We start from the raw sequence: 19,393 nt of genomic DNA on the forward strand, positions 1-19,393 counted from the left end.
AGACTGGCTTCCTGAGTCTGTATTTGCAAAGTGATTAAATAATAATAACCACCTCGTCACCAAGTCTCCCTAGGCTGGGTGGTATGTCCATATGACACACACACACACGCACACCCCCACCCACACCCACACACACACCCACACCGTGTGGTCTATGAATCGCTGCCTTCATGTACAGATGCTTTAATTGTCTTTATTGGCGCTTCCTGTTTTTCCCCACATTCGTGCCTGCCTGTCTATCTCTTAGTTTATTATGCTAATAAAATATGTACTCACCATAGTAGAAGCTGTGGGGTTTCAGTCACTAATTTCAGCAAACCAGAAACAGGTTGTATGAATTGTACTAGAATTCGTTATCCTTTTGGTTTATTGACGAAACTGTTTTCAATTGTGGAAAAATGCTTAACACGTGTCTTTTGATAACTTGGCTGCGCCTGCTTTAGTTTCAGCACTGCGTTAGTGAACAGCTCCCCGAATACGCTGTTGCAGCTACGTCTCAGCCCCTCGTCTTAAAACTCAGCATTATTGAATTCATGCCAGATTAATAAACCAAATCCTAAACAAAACCACCACTACACACGCGCGTGCACACACACTTGAGTGGGAAGCATTACATCCACGGACTGGAATTCCATATACGCACGTGCTGACACGGAATAGATCAGGGGATGGGAGGGAGAGAGAGAAAGAAAGAGAGAGCTAGGATGAGGAGAAGAGAGAGAGAGTGTGTGTATATTTCTTCCGTGGGAAAGAATTTCATCCACATCAGCCTGCCTTGATCGGCCGGAGCCTCGACCATAACTCCTGTGGATGGATTTACGCCTCCGCTACCTCGCACACACCTCTGGATTTAATTCATAGCACGGGGACATCTTAAATCTGGTGCCAATCAATAGAGACCATCAAGAAGCAGAGCAGAAGAGTCGGTGGGATTGAGAGTGTCACACCTCCTCCTCCTCCTCCTCCTCCTCCTCCTCCTCCTCCTCCCACTCCTCATCCTCCAACATCTTTCCGTGCGTGGAGTAGGAGCTGCAAAAGTGCACCAACCCGAGAGGAAGAAGGGATGAGGGGCACAGAGGTGGGGGTGAGATCCAATCCGAAGCCCCCTCCAAAAAAAGGCATGCATTCATTCATCTCAGCCTGACCGAGGACAGCATGCCAAGCGCGGCACACTCCAGCGACTCAGCTCGCTTCCAAATATCCCGCCCAGCTCTTCTTTTCTTTCTTTCGCACATGTGAGCAGATACTTCTCATCCGCTCTCTCCATGTGCACACTTGCGAGCGAGTAGCGGCGGGCTGCGGGGGGTCGGGGGCGCGAGGAGCGAGCCGGTCCTCACCTGCGCCGACTTTGACGCACTCCGGGACGCCGCAGGCAGGCGACGCAGAGGCGGCGGTACATGGGCCCCGAGCCCCGCGAGTCCCCCGGGATGGCGTGCGGCGCCTGTTACTACCTGGTGATCAGCTCCACGCACCTCAGCAACGGACACTTTCGACGCGTCAAGGGGGTCTTCAGGGGACCGCTGTGCACCACAGCAGCGTGTGAGTCACCGGTAGGTGCCCTCTCCTTCCCTTTAATGTTCACGCAACCTTATACACAGTTGTGCATGGAGCTTTTTGGAAAGGCTTTCGCGCAGTAAAGTAGTAGAAAAACTCCCACAGCCACAGGCAAGACCATTTAATGACATAGTTGATGAGTGAGCTGTACCGCTTTTATTATTGTTTTTATTATTATTGTGGGGGGAATAGGAATGCGAATGCCACAATTGGGTATTCAAGCAGAAAGTCATTGTACCCGCATGCTAATTTCCCCTCCCAAGGCAATGGGAATTAAACAAATGGAATTGCATTAGAGTGCTTTCAGGAAGAGATGAGCTGCCCTGTTGTAAATAGCACTAATTACCTGAGGTGTGTTACTAATAGGAAGTGTGTAGCTTTGCGCGTCGCGTGCGTGTTCTTCTGTGTGAGGGTGCACCAGGCCAGCTTACTTGACTAACTCCGTGACCTTTTCCAAGTGCCATTGGTTCTTTTCAGCCACCACAATGGCATTTAGTGTCAAACATGTGCGCGCGCGTGTGTATGTGAGTCGCCTAATCACAGTTTTTGGCTGATTTCTCAATGTGAGACAAGACAAAGTGTTGGAACTTAGAAGAAGTTTGCTGCGTAAGGCAGAAAACAGCAGCAGCTGGTATCCTTGTGTGTGTGTTTGCGTGCGTGTGTGTGTTTCTCACCGGAGTCATTACCATTCTGTCATGTTTGGCCCGCTCTCACTAGGTGATAGCACTAAGAAAACAAACACAGGGAGCCTGGCAGAGATGCCGCAAAAAGTTGTCTTCAACAACACCTGGAAACTTTTTTCACAGACTCTTGACTATTCTAAAAAAAAAATAAAAAAAAAATACATGTAGACGTGTACAAACAAATGCCGTTGTTGCGTTGTGGGGAAACAAAGAGGAGTACGTCAAAGGTCGTCAAAGGTCAAACACACTTGTCGACCTCTTGCTCTAATTTAGTCCCAAGAAATGATGATAATTGGTTTAATCTGTTCCAGCGACAAACGATGGCCAGTTGATAATTGTATTTGATCTAACGCTACGCTATGTTGGATATAATTCCACTGTCGACCACTATGGCGTCACACTAGTTAGAGATGGTGTAAAGCAGGGGTCCCCAACCACCGGGTCGCGTACCGATACCAGGCTACAGGCCGCTTTGGACCGGTTGGCGCAGATGAAAGAAAGAAAAAAGTACTTCCGGTTTATTTATTATCCGACACTGAAAAATATTTTGAAAAGTGACTGGATTCTCTCCGTTACATACATCTATGACTGACTCTTAACACATGTCAAGTTGTCTCCGTCAGGTAATGCTAATATTAAATGCACAAGTTAGCAAATGAGTAAAATAAACAGACGAATTTGGAAAGTTTCTCCCCCCCCAACACCCCGTGAAGGGGGGGGGTGTCGTGGTTAGGGGAAATAGATTTGTATGAAACGATCCATGGCAGAAAAAAGGTTAGCGACCACTGGTGTAAAGCGCGGATGCATACGAATGTCACATGACCTAACGCAGAAAACAGAATGGCGTGTTTTGACTAGTGAGGCCACATAGAACGTAAAAAAATGTCTTTGAGTTGACTTGGCCTTTAAGCGTTCTGTGTTAATATGTCCGGATCAAGCGCAGCAAAGTTCCACAGTAGATCCTTTTCCATCTCATCGCACCTCTGCAACCTTGAAGGTAAGTTTGCCCCTTTGAAAATTGTTTGCCCGCGTGTTCAACTAGAATCGAGCAACAGTCTGACTCCAACACTTTTAAACAAGAAGAGATATCGCAAAGCTAGAAGGTGACTGATTACTGTGTTTATGTATGAAATGCAACTAAATTATTGTGAGAAAAGGCTTCATAATATCATATAGTTTGTATAGGAAGTATAATGACATTCAATACAAGAATTGTTTCAAACATTCTGCATCCCCCAAAAACATAATGGTCTGTTTTGATTGTCACTTTTAGGGGCTTTACTTTAAATAGCAATCTATTACTTTTGTGGTTGTAGTTTATACTGAAATTGCGTTTCATACTTTTGACTCCCATATCACCAGAATATTAGACACAGCTCTCATTATGACTAATTTAGCCTTAAATTAGTCATCCATTATTTCCTGTTCACATTATTGCGCTTGGAAAAGAGACTTGTCGCGTGGTTAATCCGTCACATTATGCAACATCTTTCTTGACAAACTTACATGTGTCGAAATGTCATGCCTCAAATATTGAAGCGTGACATGCTGTATTAACTCTGCGTTTCATCTGTCTGCCTTCACCTCTCCAGTCGCTCTTTTGATGTCTCATCCGTCTGTTGCTGCGCTCCCTTATCTCTGCCTCCGCGCTCTTCTGTTCGCCACATACAAACAGTCAAGCGGCAGCCAATCAAATGATCAGCATTACATCAAGTCATAAAAATGTTTTTCGCTATTTATTTCTGAACTGCTTGGAAAATGGAATCCGGTTGTAACTAAAGCACTCTGGCTTCTTTTCATCTTCCCAAAACATGGATGTTAGGTTCATTGTAGTTTCTAAATTGTCAGTGGTTGGGAATGGTCGTTTGTCTACACGTGCCCTGTGATTGGCTGATGACCAGTTCAGGGGAGTTCCATACAAAGAATGACAATGCTAGGGAACAATATTTGAATCGTAGGTGGAATAACAATAAGAAAACATATTTGTTGTGCAACTGCAGTTGATAATTGGCTCAAGGCGTGAAATAATTTTTAAAAATCATGATTGTGATCAATAAATAGCGTGCTGCGATGTGGCATTTTCTTTTAATTTCTTATAGCAAACGGCTGAACCTGTAATGTGACATTGTGCTGGAATCAACAATAATTTTTGTTTTGCTCTTTTGTAAAATGCGCGTTGATTGAATCGATAAAACATGGTCATTATCACAAGATGCTCTCCTCCAGCTGTTTGGAAGAAAAGTTGTTAACAAGGACCCAAAGTTAACTGTTGACCATAAAAATGTTGGCTTTAAACAAAAGAGTTGCACTCAATTAGTTGACTTTTTCACACCAAGAATTTGATGTTCATTGTTAAGTTTCACTTTTAGAAGATAGCAAGCATTTAAATACCCTTACAAATGTGTTTAGTCATTTCAGCCTTTAATGACGCCGCTGCAATGAGGCTTTTTCAGATTAATGTTTAAGTAAAAGGAGCGGACGAGAATATTTATGCATGTAATGTGGATTGTGCCACCTCTGATTTGTAATTGAAGAACGTGTTGTTCATAATTTCCTGGCATGAGGATGCTTTACTTAATTTAACAGGAAACACAAACAAGATGGATGATTATCATGAAGTAATGATGCATCAAGCACCTATTTAAACTGAGGTATCACTTTAGTGTTATTAAGTTGTGAGGCGGAAGAGGTTTTTCACCGCATTTGAATTCCGTCTGAGCTGTGGCTTGGGGGAGATAAGGCCGTGTCGGCGTTGATAAAGATGAATCTACATGTGCAAAGCTTTGAAAGTTAGATAAAAGCTGACTAAGAGGGTATCAGGAAGGTCAGACAAATATACACGCTTCCATATTTATCCGCATCCGTGTGGACACGGCCCAATTTATGTGCCTGTCAGAAGGATAAACAGTGTTGTGGTCAAGCCGTTTGAATGGAATCTCTTGTGTTTGCTGAAATATTGCACCTTGGCGAGATGTTTTTAAGACAAGGTGAGTGTGAATTGCCCTTCACACTGAAGAGGACACAGACAAAAGTAAGATGAAACGCCTCTTAATCAATTCATTAAACGTGGTTTGCATTGAATCTAAATCATGATCATACCAAGACAAGGCACCAAACAAAAATGTCACAAAAACTTTTTACAAGATATTGAAATAATAATGATCTCGTCACAATTCAGGCACAAATTCCCTCTCTCCGTGTGTGTGTGCGCGTGTGTGTCATGCCTTGTTCTGCTGTATGAATGGCAACAGGTGGATGCCCAAGAAATGTAATTACACTGATTTTCACAGATTTTTAAATCAGAGATGCAAGCAAACTTTTCAAAATAATTTTTTGTCGATTCTGAAAACTGCCCTCATTTTTTTTATCTAGCAAATCAATTTCTCATCAACATTATCATAATAATAATAATAATAATAAAACATGTAATATAGTAATATACAATGATCTAGTAATGTTTAGTTCAGCAACAAGTGGGATTTTTTTGTCTCAATACATCACAGCTATGAATTATAATACATGGTAACATGTATTGCATGAGTCAAATTTGAAAAAAAAGCTAATATCTGAAAACCCTGATGTGCAAGAAAAAAAGTATAGACATGTCTCAAATCTGTGTCAAAACACACTTACAGCCATCTGTGATTAAAATGAGCTTTTAACCAGTGTAATGCACCTTCTGCATCTAGTGGAAGAGCAGTTTATGAAAATTAATCATTCTGCCTGTCACAACTCATCGCTGGCACAGACAGATGAACCAAGATATATTGTTTGAAGTAAATAAATAATTTAGCAACCAATTTAGTGAAACTGGATAATGGTACAGTGACTGGGAAATTACTGCGCTAGAACAGATGCTATGCGTTATGCTCTCTCACAATTTCGACATCAGTCAAATCCGACCTCACTAATGTGGATGAAAGGAAGGCTCAAACACACTCCTGCTTTAGGTGCAAAGGCCTAATGGACAATCCACCCCTTTTCTACAGTGTCTTTGTTAGGGTCATAGGTGAGCTAGAGTTGATCCTGGCCGGGTTCACAGTACACCCAACTATTTGGCCAACAAAAACATTTTTAAAAAGACAGTGATTGCTGGATCAGCGGTGAGTGTTCAGGGCCAGCAAAGCCTTTTCTTATTTCTGAACAGTTTGGAAGATGGAGTGTATACAATATGACGCTTTGATCATAAACACTACCAGAAGCTTACATTGAGAACATAAATTGTAATATTTATTCCATAAAATTATAATTAACTTATTCCCAACTGTCTCTTCTCTTCATTCCGTAGCATTTGTCTTGGCTATACTGCTCCAAGTACTTGTGTGTGTTAGATTTTTTTTTTTTTTTTTTTTTTTTGCCAAACCGATTGCAACATTTATGTTTTGCCATGTCAATGTAGTCTTCCCACGGCCTTCAGAATCAGTATTGCCGGCCAATTTAACTTAACTTTCTATCCTTTACTATACCGGCTCACTGGTAAATGTTTTCAAATAAAAGGTTGAACACAATGGCCGGCACACCACAGAGTTGGCTGGTGGAGCTATGCATGTGGCACAATAATGGGAAGTTAAATTGCATTTTAGTGTAGTATTAGTAATTTCTTACATTGCGACATGATAGTGGTGATATGCGTAAAGGGGTGGATTAGGTCGGTTAAATCGCCACGAAGGCCCCAGGTATCAAATGCACGGCTCGCCGCTGGTAATGATGCACTAAACACATTTTGCTTGAGAATTGTTATCAGCACAAAGGCTACCACACAACTGTGTTCTCATTATTGCTTTGACAGTAATGCTAAAAAAAATAAATAAATACAAATAATAAAATACAAATTAAAAAAAGACCTCTACGTGAGACCTGTTTTTAAATGTTTTTCTTTTAAAGTTCCAAGAAATGCTGCTGTCACTCTGTGTCAGGGGTGTCAAACTCATTTTTATCGCGGGCCACATCAAAGTTATGGTGTCCCTTGGAGGGCCGTTAGGACTGTTTATCGCTTTATATTATCACATATACACAACACATTGATGGATAACTAATTTTGAAATCAGAAGCCAGTAAATTATTTGTTCAACTCTTTTCAATTTATCTTATTTGACTTTTAATTTATTTTATTTTCAATTTATTTTATTTCAATGTATTTTTTTTCAATTTATTTTAAAGGAGGGATTGATAACAAATATTTGCAAGATCGCTCATGTGGTGTTAAATGTGAAGACAATTTGAAAGAAAATGTTAAGTCAACACACATGATTTGCCTTCGCGGGCCTCGTAAAAAGATGTCTCGGGCCGGATCTGGCCCCCGGGCCTTGAGTTTGACACCTGTGTTTTATATGAATGCCCCCAAAATACATCGGTTTTAAATCAATTTTAAAAAAGGTAGTTTAGAAACCAAACCTTACATGAATGGAGCATTCCACAGTTGGGTTTATCAGAACGCTCTTGTCGGCTCATCAAAGAATGAGTCCGAAAGGAGAGCAACTGCCCCCGCTGTGACTGCTACCTTATGTGTGCCGTCTCAGTATGTCTACATGAGACATTACTCCTCATTGCCGATTAGCCACTGTGACGGATCTCTCTGACGTCCCTTAACTGCCGTCCTTCCAATTACATTTGTGCGTAAGAGCCACCAGTCTTCAGCCAGTCTTCAAAATCTCATTGGCACTTTTAATGGGGGTTTTTTTTGTTGTTGTTTTATTGAGGACAGGCGGTGAGACAAAAGAAACGCTAGAGGACAGAGGCCCATCGCTGTATGAATTCATGTACGTGGGTCTATTGGAGACACTTCCCCCGGTAAAATATTATTATATAGGCTCGTGCGTGCATACTAAGATGAACATCCGCTTTGATGTATATTTAACAGCCGTTGCAGAAAACAGATGAATTGGTGCCTGGCGTCAGAATGAGTGCCAGTGCTCCAGCATGTTTGTGTGCGCGCGCATGCGCGTGTGCATTTGCACCCATGCGGCTCCAAGGGGGAGCTGAACAGTGTTTATGTAAATGAGATAGCGTTTAAACATATGCCCCCAACAATTATCTTGAAACAACAATTTAGCCGTGTGAAAAATAAAATAAAAATGAACCTAAGCGGGTTGGAAAGAGCGTAGTATGTGAAGAGACGGAGACGAGCCAATTGGTTCGATACTTTGCTCAGGGCTGCAAGCATAAATCTTTGCCACGTTGCAACATGCGGGATGTTATTTGAAGCTTTAAAAAAAAATGTAACGGTACAAAAAGGCCAAGGGAAGAGAGGTATTGATTGTTTGTTCGTAAAACAGGATTACACAACAACTACGTAAATTATTTCCATGAAACTTTGAGGGTGGCACATGTGCAGTGCAAGAACTCATTCAATTTGAACTAAAATCGACTGGTCGAATTATTTTTCATAATATCATCATTCCGCTTGGTGTGTAAATGGTGTCAACATCTTAGGTCTAAGTATAGTAGACAGTTCTTTGGCATTCTTATCCAAATTGTTGTCCACATGGATGTTAAAGTCTCCTGTTATGACCCAAAAGTCACTGTCAGAATAGATTACTGATAGAATTTCTTCAAAGAGAGGTTTGCCATTTTATCTAGTCGGTCTATAAATGATTACACCAATAACCTTTGGATAACCTTTGAGTAAAAAACTGATACATCCAAAGGAATTAAAGTCACCCAATAAAATGTCTTCACCTTGAAATAACGTTTTAAAAATGGCAGCATCTCAAAAACTAAAGTTTGTTGGTGCTGCCTCATTCACGATTGTGTGATAAGCTTCTGTCAGCCATGTTGCACTGAGGAGTAAGAAGTCAAGATCATAGGTCACAATGATGTCAGTAATCAACAGTGATTTGTTAACGAGCGATGTAATATTGAACAGAGCTAACATTGCAGAGAAAACCGGAAACATTGCTTTGTTCGGAGGTTGACAAGCTATACTAAGTTTGTGGCTCCAGACCTTTTCCTTTTCATTTTTCTTGCCAGCTTTCTGTCACTTGTATCATCCATAGGGATAGAAAAAGCTTCCTTAACCTCCTTAACTCCAAAACTCCAAAATGTGAGGCATATGTGCTAAACACTCGTGCGCAATACCGTCTGCTAACTAATATAAAGGCAAAAATCAGTTTGTATACAGAGAGGAATTTATTTTTTTTATTTATTTTTTTTAGTTTGTGTCTCGATTGAAGCATTCCTTCCTTCTATTACATTCAGGCCACCATATGTCTCACTTACACATCATTCGTATTGAGTTCTGGTCAAATCCCTGAAGGAATATGTTTTATTTAGTGGACTAGTAGGTTTGTCGCATTCCATAACCGTCTGTGTCCATTCACATACACACACAATTTTATCTTGAGAATTCTTGTTTTGTTGCTGTTTTTGCAATGTGGATATTTCCACCAGAGGAAGGCAAATGAATCATGCTTAAATATTCAACAGATGTCCACTTCTCGGTCTAATATTAAATAACCATCAGGACACAACATATTTTTCTTCGGCTGGTTCAAGTGGAATGAATGAAATGCATCAACTAACTTCTCCTCGGCTAGCATGTCACCGTTGGCATCGCGTACTGCTTCTGAGTTGTATTTAGCACTGTGGCTTTGAAGTAGTTTACACTTTGGAGTGAGATTTAAAGGGTTTACCCAAGGTTGAAATGAAATCAAAGCAGGTATTGAGTTGTTTCTTGAACACTAGAAAGGTTGTTATGGAATCAAGGCTTCTTAATGCTGCAGTCACTCACCATCACACACACGACACACACACACGCACACACACCCACACACAGCAAAGTAAAACCATTTTAAAGTGGGCAGTGAGTGTGGCTGAATGCTTAAGTAGTGCATGACTGGCTCATTCCTGCTGACCACTGCAAAGTGCTCCTGCTGATCACCACTTATGTCCTCCATCACACTCAATGTGACCATGTGTGCGCGTGCGTGTGCGCGTGCGTGTGTGTGCGTGTGTGTGTAGGGGAGAAAGGTGGATAATTGGGACGGATGGGCGAGCCGGGACAAAGCACAAGAAGAGGAGGGAGCGAATGAGACGCTCTGCATTGATTTTAACACTCTCTCAAGCTCTTTATTGACATTTCATTTAGCTAATGAATTCATTAGCGCTTCATAGCATAATAACCTCCACTTGATAGCCGGGAAGGTTCCCCCGAGGAAATACGCCGTGTTTACGCTATGGCTCTTCACCATTTTCTTTTCCAAACTCAATCTGTGCTTTCTTTGATTTGATTTTCTCCCCAGTGTCCCCGTTTCTTATCTTTTACGTCACGCGTTTAACTCCTGTATGTTTACAAACTGCAAATAGAAACACTAGCGCAGGCGCCACAACGTGCCATTCAGGAGAAGTGCTTTCCAGTTTGTGTTCTGCCTTGTGTGACCTTTGTTCATCTACTGGATGGAGATGTTATTTATTTACTTAACTGATGGATGACTCACTCGCATATATCTATTTGACCTATGACCCGCTGTTTACTGTTGTATACACCCACGCACAAAGCCTGAACTTACATGATTTGAAAGACCATTTGAGGCTTTTGATGAATTATTTCTCCTACCGTAGGGAGGGCAGCGCATGATAAAACAGAGGGGAGGCAAAGTGGCAGCGCACGATATGTCATCCGATTGGATGCATGATGCTTAACCACCATTGTGATACTTTAAACGTAAAGCTTCTTCCTGTTTTAATCAGTAATTGTATCCATAAATTCACTTTCAAATGAATGCAGAATGGTTATTTTCTACTCTTGGAATTGCTGCTTAGAATAACACATTGGCATTATCCAAGAGAGAATATAGTTTATTGTCAGCCTGGGGGTGGGGGGGAAAGTTTGAGTTTATAAGAAAAGTAAAAAGAAAAAAAGATATAAAAGTTTTATGGGCACTCAAAAGGCACCTTCGCTCCAGGCCGTTAATTTCGGACCTCTCCTCGGTCATTCTATTTTAGACCTTCAAGGCCTGCTGTGGTGCTCTGGGAGAACATACATTATTGTTTTATTGTTGTTATTTTATTTTAATTTCACTTTATTTCTCTCATATTTTTCGTCCTACGTGAATTAATGCTGCAAGAACACTTAAACGTCCCCACTGGGACCCATTAAGCCCTCAAAACAAATTCCTTCAACTTGCGTAATCATACACAACACTCTATACTGCAATCATTGTCACTTTTTATAATTGTATCAATGTACAATAACAACCATCCTTCTGCAAATGTTGCGATATTTGAAATCACCATTTTAATCCAAAATAAAAATTTGGGATACAACAAAAATATACTTACAGTTTTTATGATGTCCGCAACACAGTGGCATCGAATGGTAGTGCACCCTATACACTGTTTCTACAGTAGTCCCTGAAGCATGTAGAGTAATGATTAAATTTGGATTCAAGGATTATGCTTTTGTTAAAAACAGGAAAAGGAGAATGGCAACACGCATGGTTTGCAACTCAAATATAGGAGACACAACAAGAAGGACATCTAACTTCATCGATCTCTCTAAAACCCACAAAAACAAGTACGCTACATTAACTTTACAGTTTAGCTACCCGATAGCTGGCCAAACATTAACTAAGCTTCATGTTGTTTATATGTTCAATAGAGAAGGCAATTATAGGAAATTCAGGAACTGGTTTGGTACTTTTAACAAACATGAATTGTTAATGGTTTAGTGCAGCTAACAAACACAAGTGAGTACAAAGTGGATAATACGAGGTTATGTGTTGTGACAGAGAAAGATTGGCCGCGTAAAGTGTACTGGAGTGTTTTTTTTTTTTAATTGAACCACAAACTGTAACTATACTTATAGTAATACAAAGAGAGAATGTGTCATGGTCCATTTTTGTTGATTTCGTTTTAATTAGATTGAGTTTTGTTTCATGGTTTCCCTGTGTCCCTTTTTCCATGTCTTGTCTCGCTCGTCAGGTATTTGTGTCCACCTGTTGTCAGCCTGGTCCCTTGTATCAATTTATCAGCTCCCTCCAGCCACTTGTGTCTTGACCAGGTGTTCCCGTTCCCCATCAGTTTGCTTGTATTTAGTTCCCTGATTTCTTTCTGCCTCAGTCGGTTCAAAGCTTCTGTTGTCATTAGTCACATTTCCCCTATGTCATGTCACCGTTTCGTATTGTGGTGAGTTTATTTCACGTATTGGTTTGGTACCTTGAGTCTTGTTTTTTTGGACTTTTCTGAGTCTTGCTACGCCACTATTGAACAATTAAATTATTATGGCTTCTAACTTTGAGTTTAACGTTTTGTGATCCAAAGAATTTTGCATGCCTACGACACACTAAAGATTGGGGACATGCACACCTGCACACACACAGCAGATGTCCTACCTCTCAGTTTGCATATTACCTTGGGACAGATGTTTGCTTGTGTGGTCATTAGTGATCACAGCATCAGATAATTACTTGGAGTCACACCAGCACATACAAACACACTCTCTCTTATGCAATTAATGTGTGTTTGATAATTACGAGGCGCTTGGCAAACCATCTGGAACAGCAGCTAAGGTTCAAAGTGAATGACATGCTGAAGAAACCAAATCAAACACACCCCAAAAAAACTCACAGTTACAGATGTGGAATACCAAGATGGCGTTTGCTTTGCAGTCATTGAAATGATTTGTGTAGAGTGGGTCACCAACCGGATTGAATGTGAAAGGCTACCAGTTTGATACACACTGCTGAAATAATAAATTTGCTCAAATTTCACTGAACTAATTATATGTCATTAATTAATGATCATCTTTGTGAAGACACTGTTCATGGTCATGAACGGGGGCAGTACTTTAAACCTTTAGAGATTAATTTTTTGCACTGATTCCAAATCTGCCCTCGTTGTTTTCTCCATCACATCAAGTTAATATAATACGTAATATAGTACTGCACTGTATTTAGTAATGTGTATGAATTATGGGTTAGGTCCAGCAACAGATGGATTTTTTTTCAAACTTGCAGAAAAAAAAATCTCAAAAACCGCATATGCTAGAAGAAAGTAAAGATGTTTTTTTTTTTTTAATCTGCGTCAATAATACCTTTAGGAACACATAAAGCCATTTCTGATTCAAATTTGCTGTTGATCAGTGTTATCAACAAGGATATACAGATGTAGGAAACAGCTAAATATCATTTTTGGTCTTTCTTTTTTTTTTTAAGAATAAGACAGTCTGCTACCACTGGCGGAGCTAAAGGGGGAGCGCAGGGGCACTAACCCCCCCCCCCCAAATTATGCTTGGACCACCCAGTTGCCAGAAGAGATAATTGGCTTTTGGGTATTTCCTGATTTTTCAGGGATTTTTTTTTCCCCATATTTCCCCCCATCCTCAATAGGGGACATACAATGAACTTTTATCAGCGTTTTCTGAACAATGTTTGGGGTTTGTAAAAAAAAAAAAAAAAAAAATTTAAAAAAATAATATCTGAGATATCCTTGGCCACAAATGCCCGTCCCCCCTACCCCCCACCCCCCCCAAGGAAAAAAAAATCATAGCTCCGCCAGTGTCTGCTACTAATGTGGTCCTTGTCCGTGGGCACCATGTTGGTGACCCTCATTTTCTTCCAGCCATGTCACATTTCTCTATTGCTCTTCCTCTCATTTCTCCTGCACATTCATTTTTCAAGAGTACAACCTTTGACTTCTAATGTGTGTGTGAGTATTCGTGTGTGTGTGCTTGTGTGTATACAGTAGCCATATATTGGAGTCGGTGTGTGTTTTGTGTGATCGAAATGCTTTAATATTGCTTACGCCCGTTGGTGAAAAATCCTTCAAGGAATTTGCCATTCAATAATTCCACCCCCCCCCCCTTTTTTTTTATTGGTTCCTTATTGTGCTTCCCTACCTGGATTCATGCATCAATATTTGTATACTGTATAGAGATGGATTTGGGGATACATATATAGCTCCATTAATGCCTTAGCTCCTACATGCACTTGTGGGTGTCCACGTTGTACCTCTTTGCACCTGTGTGTTAGAATGCCGGCGGTGCGTGCATTTCTGCGGCTGAAATGCAGCCCGGGTTAAGAGCAGCTCAGACAAATTAATTATCCCTCCTCTGGAGGAGGGATGATTCACTGAGTGAGGGAGACGCTGTGAACCAGCACCCTCTGGTTGAGCACAAGCCAACAAATTACTCCCAGCCCAAGACAGACCAAGGGGCTCCCCCTGAATAAAGAAACCTGAAATTCATCCTCAGTTTGATCTTTAGATCCGCCTTGCACACAGACACACACTACATGTGCAGCTTTATGAAAATAACTGGCTGAAAAGGATGTGCAGGCATTTTGCATTCACAGATCAAAGAGGGTGAAGACTTTCACGGCGTATGGGTAAGTCTAACCTCCCTAAAAACTGCTGACATAAGATCAAGACTTTCATGTATTGCATTGCTTTGCCATCCACTGAATGGTTTTGCTATGGAGCTTTTGGGCTGCTGGATGTAGCACGACACTAATGCAGGATGCTGCAGTTCAAAAGCCCAACTAAAAAAAAAGCGGAATAATTATTCAAAATATGGCATGCACATTCTAAATTGGCTTATACACTTAAAATAGTCTTTCCCAGAAAAAAAAGGATTTTGGAGGTGTGAGTTGAAGAAAAAATAGGACACTTCCATTTATCATGGTGGTACAAAAAAGTGAATTCCGCCTCAGGATTAATTTCATAATTTGATGGTGTTTTTTTTTTTTGGAAGTAATTTGTCTATATATGCCCTGCGATTGACTGGAAACCACGTTGTACCCCGCCTCTCACCTAACGTCAGTTGGGACAGGCTCCAGTTACCCGCAATGCTGAGGACAAGTGGTATAGAAGAATGAAAATGTGAGTTTGTTCGATTTGAATTTTTACTCAATATCAAGGTCAGGTTGGCCTCTTGGCCTTAAGGTTTCCCCTCTGCCCACCATCAGATCTCCCCGAGGGGAACCACCGGTATGTGGAGAAAGGGTGATTGTCGGGTGAAAGATTTATAGATGAAAAGGCAATTACTGAACCATGACCTCATTAAAGCTTGTGTATGTTTTCTTTGGGTGCTCCAGCTTCCAGTCATGCAGGAAGTCTCTAAAAGGTCCGTAGGTGTGAGTGTGAATAGTGGTTGGTCAAAATGTCTCCTGTGATTTGGTGGCGACGGGTTCAGGGTGCATCCTGCCTCCTGCCCAACCAAAATTGAATGGGATTGACTCCATCGGTCACTCGTCATCCTTAATAGGATATGTAGTAGAAACTGATTGATTGAATTTTATACATAGAGATACTGTACTCATTAATCCTCTTTTATATCATAGCCCCTTTATACTGTGGAATTTTTCTGTTAGGCATAACATTTGTGTTGAAATATGTACAAATGTGTTTGAATAGGTTTTAATGTGATTACAGCATTTGGTAGGGGTATTTTAAGGTTTAAACAAAAAATATGTAATGTGGTTCTCAATATCGTGGTCGGGTCTAAGATATACAGAAAGTCCTGCAATGAACAGGGGATCGTTGCATACGGTATACAGTGTAGCCTACATACCATATCTAAAATTAGATTGAAATAAATGTGCGTGTGTGTGTACGAGTGTGTGTATGCATGCCTGTGTATACAACTATACTGAAAGAGAAAAGTATTATACACTGGTACCTTGAAATACAAGTTTAATCTGTTCTGTGAGCCAGCTCATAACTCTAACCACTCACACATCTCAAATCATCTTTTGCCACTGAAATTAATGGAAATATAATTCATCCGTTCCAGCCTCCCAATTCTTAGTAAGAAAATATCACACTATAATATTGTACTTCATTAAAATATACATTAATGACATAGCAAAATAGAATGAAAAAGAATTCAAACATTTTGCCATATTTCTTGCTTCAGTTCAGTGGACATTGTGCTGCTCTTTCTGGTGTGCGCACCTTGGCCATCTGGGGGCAGTATAATACAGACATACAGATATATATGGAGATGGTCATGTCTCCTCAATAAGATATATAATATGCCCTGTCTCAATTTTTGAAAGTCGGAGCAAAAAATATCATCTGAACGACGGTGCACTCAAGGCACCACTATGCTGAACTCTTCTTTCCGGTGCATTGTTGTTTGCGTCAAACAATTGTGTATGCATATAAAAATAGGCCAATTTTATATTTTGCATCCAACTTAAACTCTGCGCTTGTGTAGTAGTATACTGTGGTAGTCAACTTGTCGACTTGTACATAAAAGAGTCCAATTTGAAAATTGTCATCATTAAAACAGTGTGTGCAGTGTTTGCTGTGCACATAAAGAGTACAATAATGTTGGATGGACATAAAATGAAAGTTCCATCATTATGGGGTGCTCTCATACTCATATTACAGCTTCACGCTAGAAGGTTGAAATAGTGGTGAGCTGGCGGTGTATCAGTAACGATCTCGACTAGCTGGAGGAGTCAAAACACAGATCCTAATAACTCATTCCGTTTGTCCCAACCAGTCTTTACATGAGCCACAATGGAGTCAACAATCCGCAGCAATTATCATGAGCCGCAGCAGGATTTTTTTTTTTTGTCTTTTTGCAGATTGAAGATGCCAGGCGCTCATCTTAGCACTGCGCACAAAAAGTGTTTGCCGTACACCGCAGGGACAGCAGCTTCACAGTGGTCCGCACGTCGCCTCCAGCTAACAGCCACCAAGACTTGGCTTCCTCCTTCATACGGGCAAGGAGCCTGCTCCTTCTGTCTGTTTGCGTGCGTCACTTTGGCGTGATTGTGTTTCGATATGTTGCTGCAGTGCACCGGTGCATGCTGAGAGGAGTACTCTGAGGATTAGTCATAACACTAAAATGGGAAAGCAGGTGTAGAGAGGATTGACGAATTTTAAAGGGAAACCCCACACTTGAGAATAATTGTGTGTGTGTGTGTGTGTGTGTGTGTGTGTGTGTGTGTGTGTGTGTCAGCATTTCATGGGTATTCATTACTTCCTCCACTTTTCCTCTGCCGTCAAACCCACAGGCAAGCCGTGAACACATACTGTGGATCTGCTTCCCTCTGCTACTTATTTTTTCCTCCCTGACATGTCTGCTGTTTCGCTCTCTTTCTCTGCTCCCGTTAGTCTGCCACGCATGTGTTTGTGTGGGGGATTCTTCGGAATGCATATGCAAAATCCCCCTGTGATCTAGAAAAAGCCACGCACACAAACGAGAGGCTTGCAGGATATGGGACTTCTTGGTCTGAGCCAAGTTCACTTATCCTACCGAGGTGTGACAACAAGGTTAACGTGTTGGAAAAGCTAAAAAGAGCAACTAATCCGAGCTGTGACGAAACACAAAACAAGCCAAATTCTTGCATGTGTTGTCTTTGAACGTGGGCATGTTTTTGTGTGTGTGTGTGTAAAAAAATGACAGCGTGTTATTTATGTAAATGAGTGTCATCGGCCAAGGAGGAGGCAGAATTCCCAGGCCTGATGAGTGGCTTAATGATTCATCAGCCTAGCTGAGGCAGGCATCAATAATGGATAACAGAGTGGGACATGCAGGATTGCTCGCCCCTTCATTAAAGTGTTCCACAACCTAACGCCCCACTTCTTCCCTCCTCTCACCCCTAAGAGAATAAATACGAAAATGCCATACACAAGCACCCTCACACACCCACATGCACCTCCCTCTCAATTTATTTCCATATAGCTTAATGTCATCTCACCTCTCACATACTTAATAAGATCTCATTCGCCTCTCATCTCCTGCCTCTGCTTCTTTGCTCTTAATCCAGTCATACGAAAAAAGAGATGGACAGCGAGGCAGGGAGATACAAGGGCAAATAACAATGACAACAGAGGGGAAAAGCCACAAATGAATGTAAGGCTTGAAATAAGGAGTTTCGCATTGCAGTTTGCGAGGCAGAATTTGTATTTTTTGCCTCATCAAAACACATTGAATAGCAAAACAAAAAATCCGCCTTAAACGGTCCCAAGAAGCTTGGGATGAGCAATGCGCCAGTCGAAGGTCAAAGCTCAAGCAGCTTCAGCTGGCTACTGCTGTGGCTAAATATGTTGCAGGGTCACTCTTTTTAAGTCAGTCCTCATCACCTCCGTGGCGGCGAATAAGCGACACATCTGTTCTGAAAAGTATTGTTCTCACAAAGGAATGAAAGGCGGGGATGGCATCCAATTTTGCTAAGCTAACATAAGACTAACACGGCTAGCGCGGTTTACGCCAGATTTAAGCACTTGGGGTGATCGAGTCCACTTTTCACAGACTTCTCTCTGGAAACGTATTAAATCGGAGGAATTCTAACGTGAACAACAAAATAGGAGGCAAATGAATTCATGTCTGGACTCTGGAGAGAAAATCTATTGTATTTCCCGGAATATAAACCGCTACTTTTTTCCTAGGTTTTGAACCATGAGGCTTATAGTCCGGTGCGGCTATTCTGTGAATTTTTCTTCCACCACTAGGGGCGCTCTAACCGGAATTACAGTACAATTTAATATAATACATGTGCCATTAGCAGAATGTGACTGCAGGTGGAGGACTTCAACAGGTGAGGGCTCTATGCACTAGGTCATTCATTTTTTTAAAAATAGAGTGAGTGCGGTTTATATAGAGGTGCTGCCGATAGTCCGGAAAATACGGTACTCGCTAAACAGACCCGGAAATGAATTACGGATTACGCCATACATCGGCCACGATGGGTGACGTATTCGGTTAAAAATATATTAATATAGTATAAAATATTTATAATATCATTAATCGTATGTGTTTGTTTGCACAACAGAGTCCTGAGTTTTGATTTTGACTTTCAAAGTCTGCACAATTTTCAAATTACATCTCATTGTCTTTTTTTTAAATCAATTTAGCTTTGCTTCTAGACAAGAAAATACATTTTGCTGTTATACGTAATGTTATTTTAAGAAATAAAACTCTTGATTATATAAAAAAATCAAATCAATTATTCATTTATATTGTCTTATTTTTATTGTTAAATAAAACCTTGCTTCAGGCCCCTGGGATTAATCTACATTGGAAAAAAAAATTTTTTTTAAAATGCTCCACAAAATTAGAAAGTCCATGATTTACAAAACTGCTCCGCAAAGAAAAAATATATATAATTTGAGCCTTGGAATGCTTCACGCAGCAACAGAAATCTCTCTGGAGATGGAACATGAACATGCAGACGAGAAGGGAGTTTTTACAGCTGCATGTGGGT

The 19,393-nt window shown here is 40.9% G+C and overlaps 1 protein-coding gene across 1 annotated transcript in view; it reads left to right on the top strand.

Annotated features, from left to right (window-relative positions):
• Positions 1-796: 796 nt before the first annotated feature.
• The window catches only part of znf804b (zinc finger protein 804B), a 48,163-nt gene continuing 29,566 nt past the window's right edge, over positions 797-19,393 (top strand). Inside the window, exon 1 of the mRNA XM_086038730.1 lies at positions 797-1,550. Within this exon, the coding sequence (XP_085894856.1) occupies positions 1,398-1,550 (153 nt within the window). The 5' untranslated portion in view covers positions 797-1,397. The remainder of the gene's footprint in view (positions 1,551-19,393) is intronic.

Source organism: Filicampus tigris, chromosome 8, assembly GCF_054856515.1.
Source record: "Filicampus tigris isolate MCC_2025a chromosome 8, RoL_Ftig_1.0, whole genome shotgun sequence".
In the NCBI taxonomy this organism is placed as follows: domain Eukaryota; kingdom Metazoa; phylum Chordata; class Actinopteri; order Syngnathiformes; family Syngnathidae; genus Filicampus; species Filicampus tigris.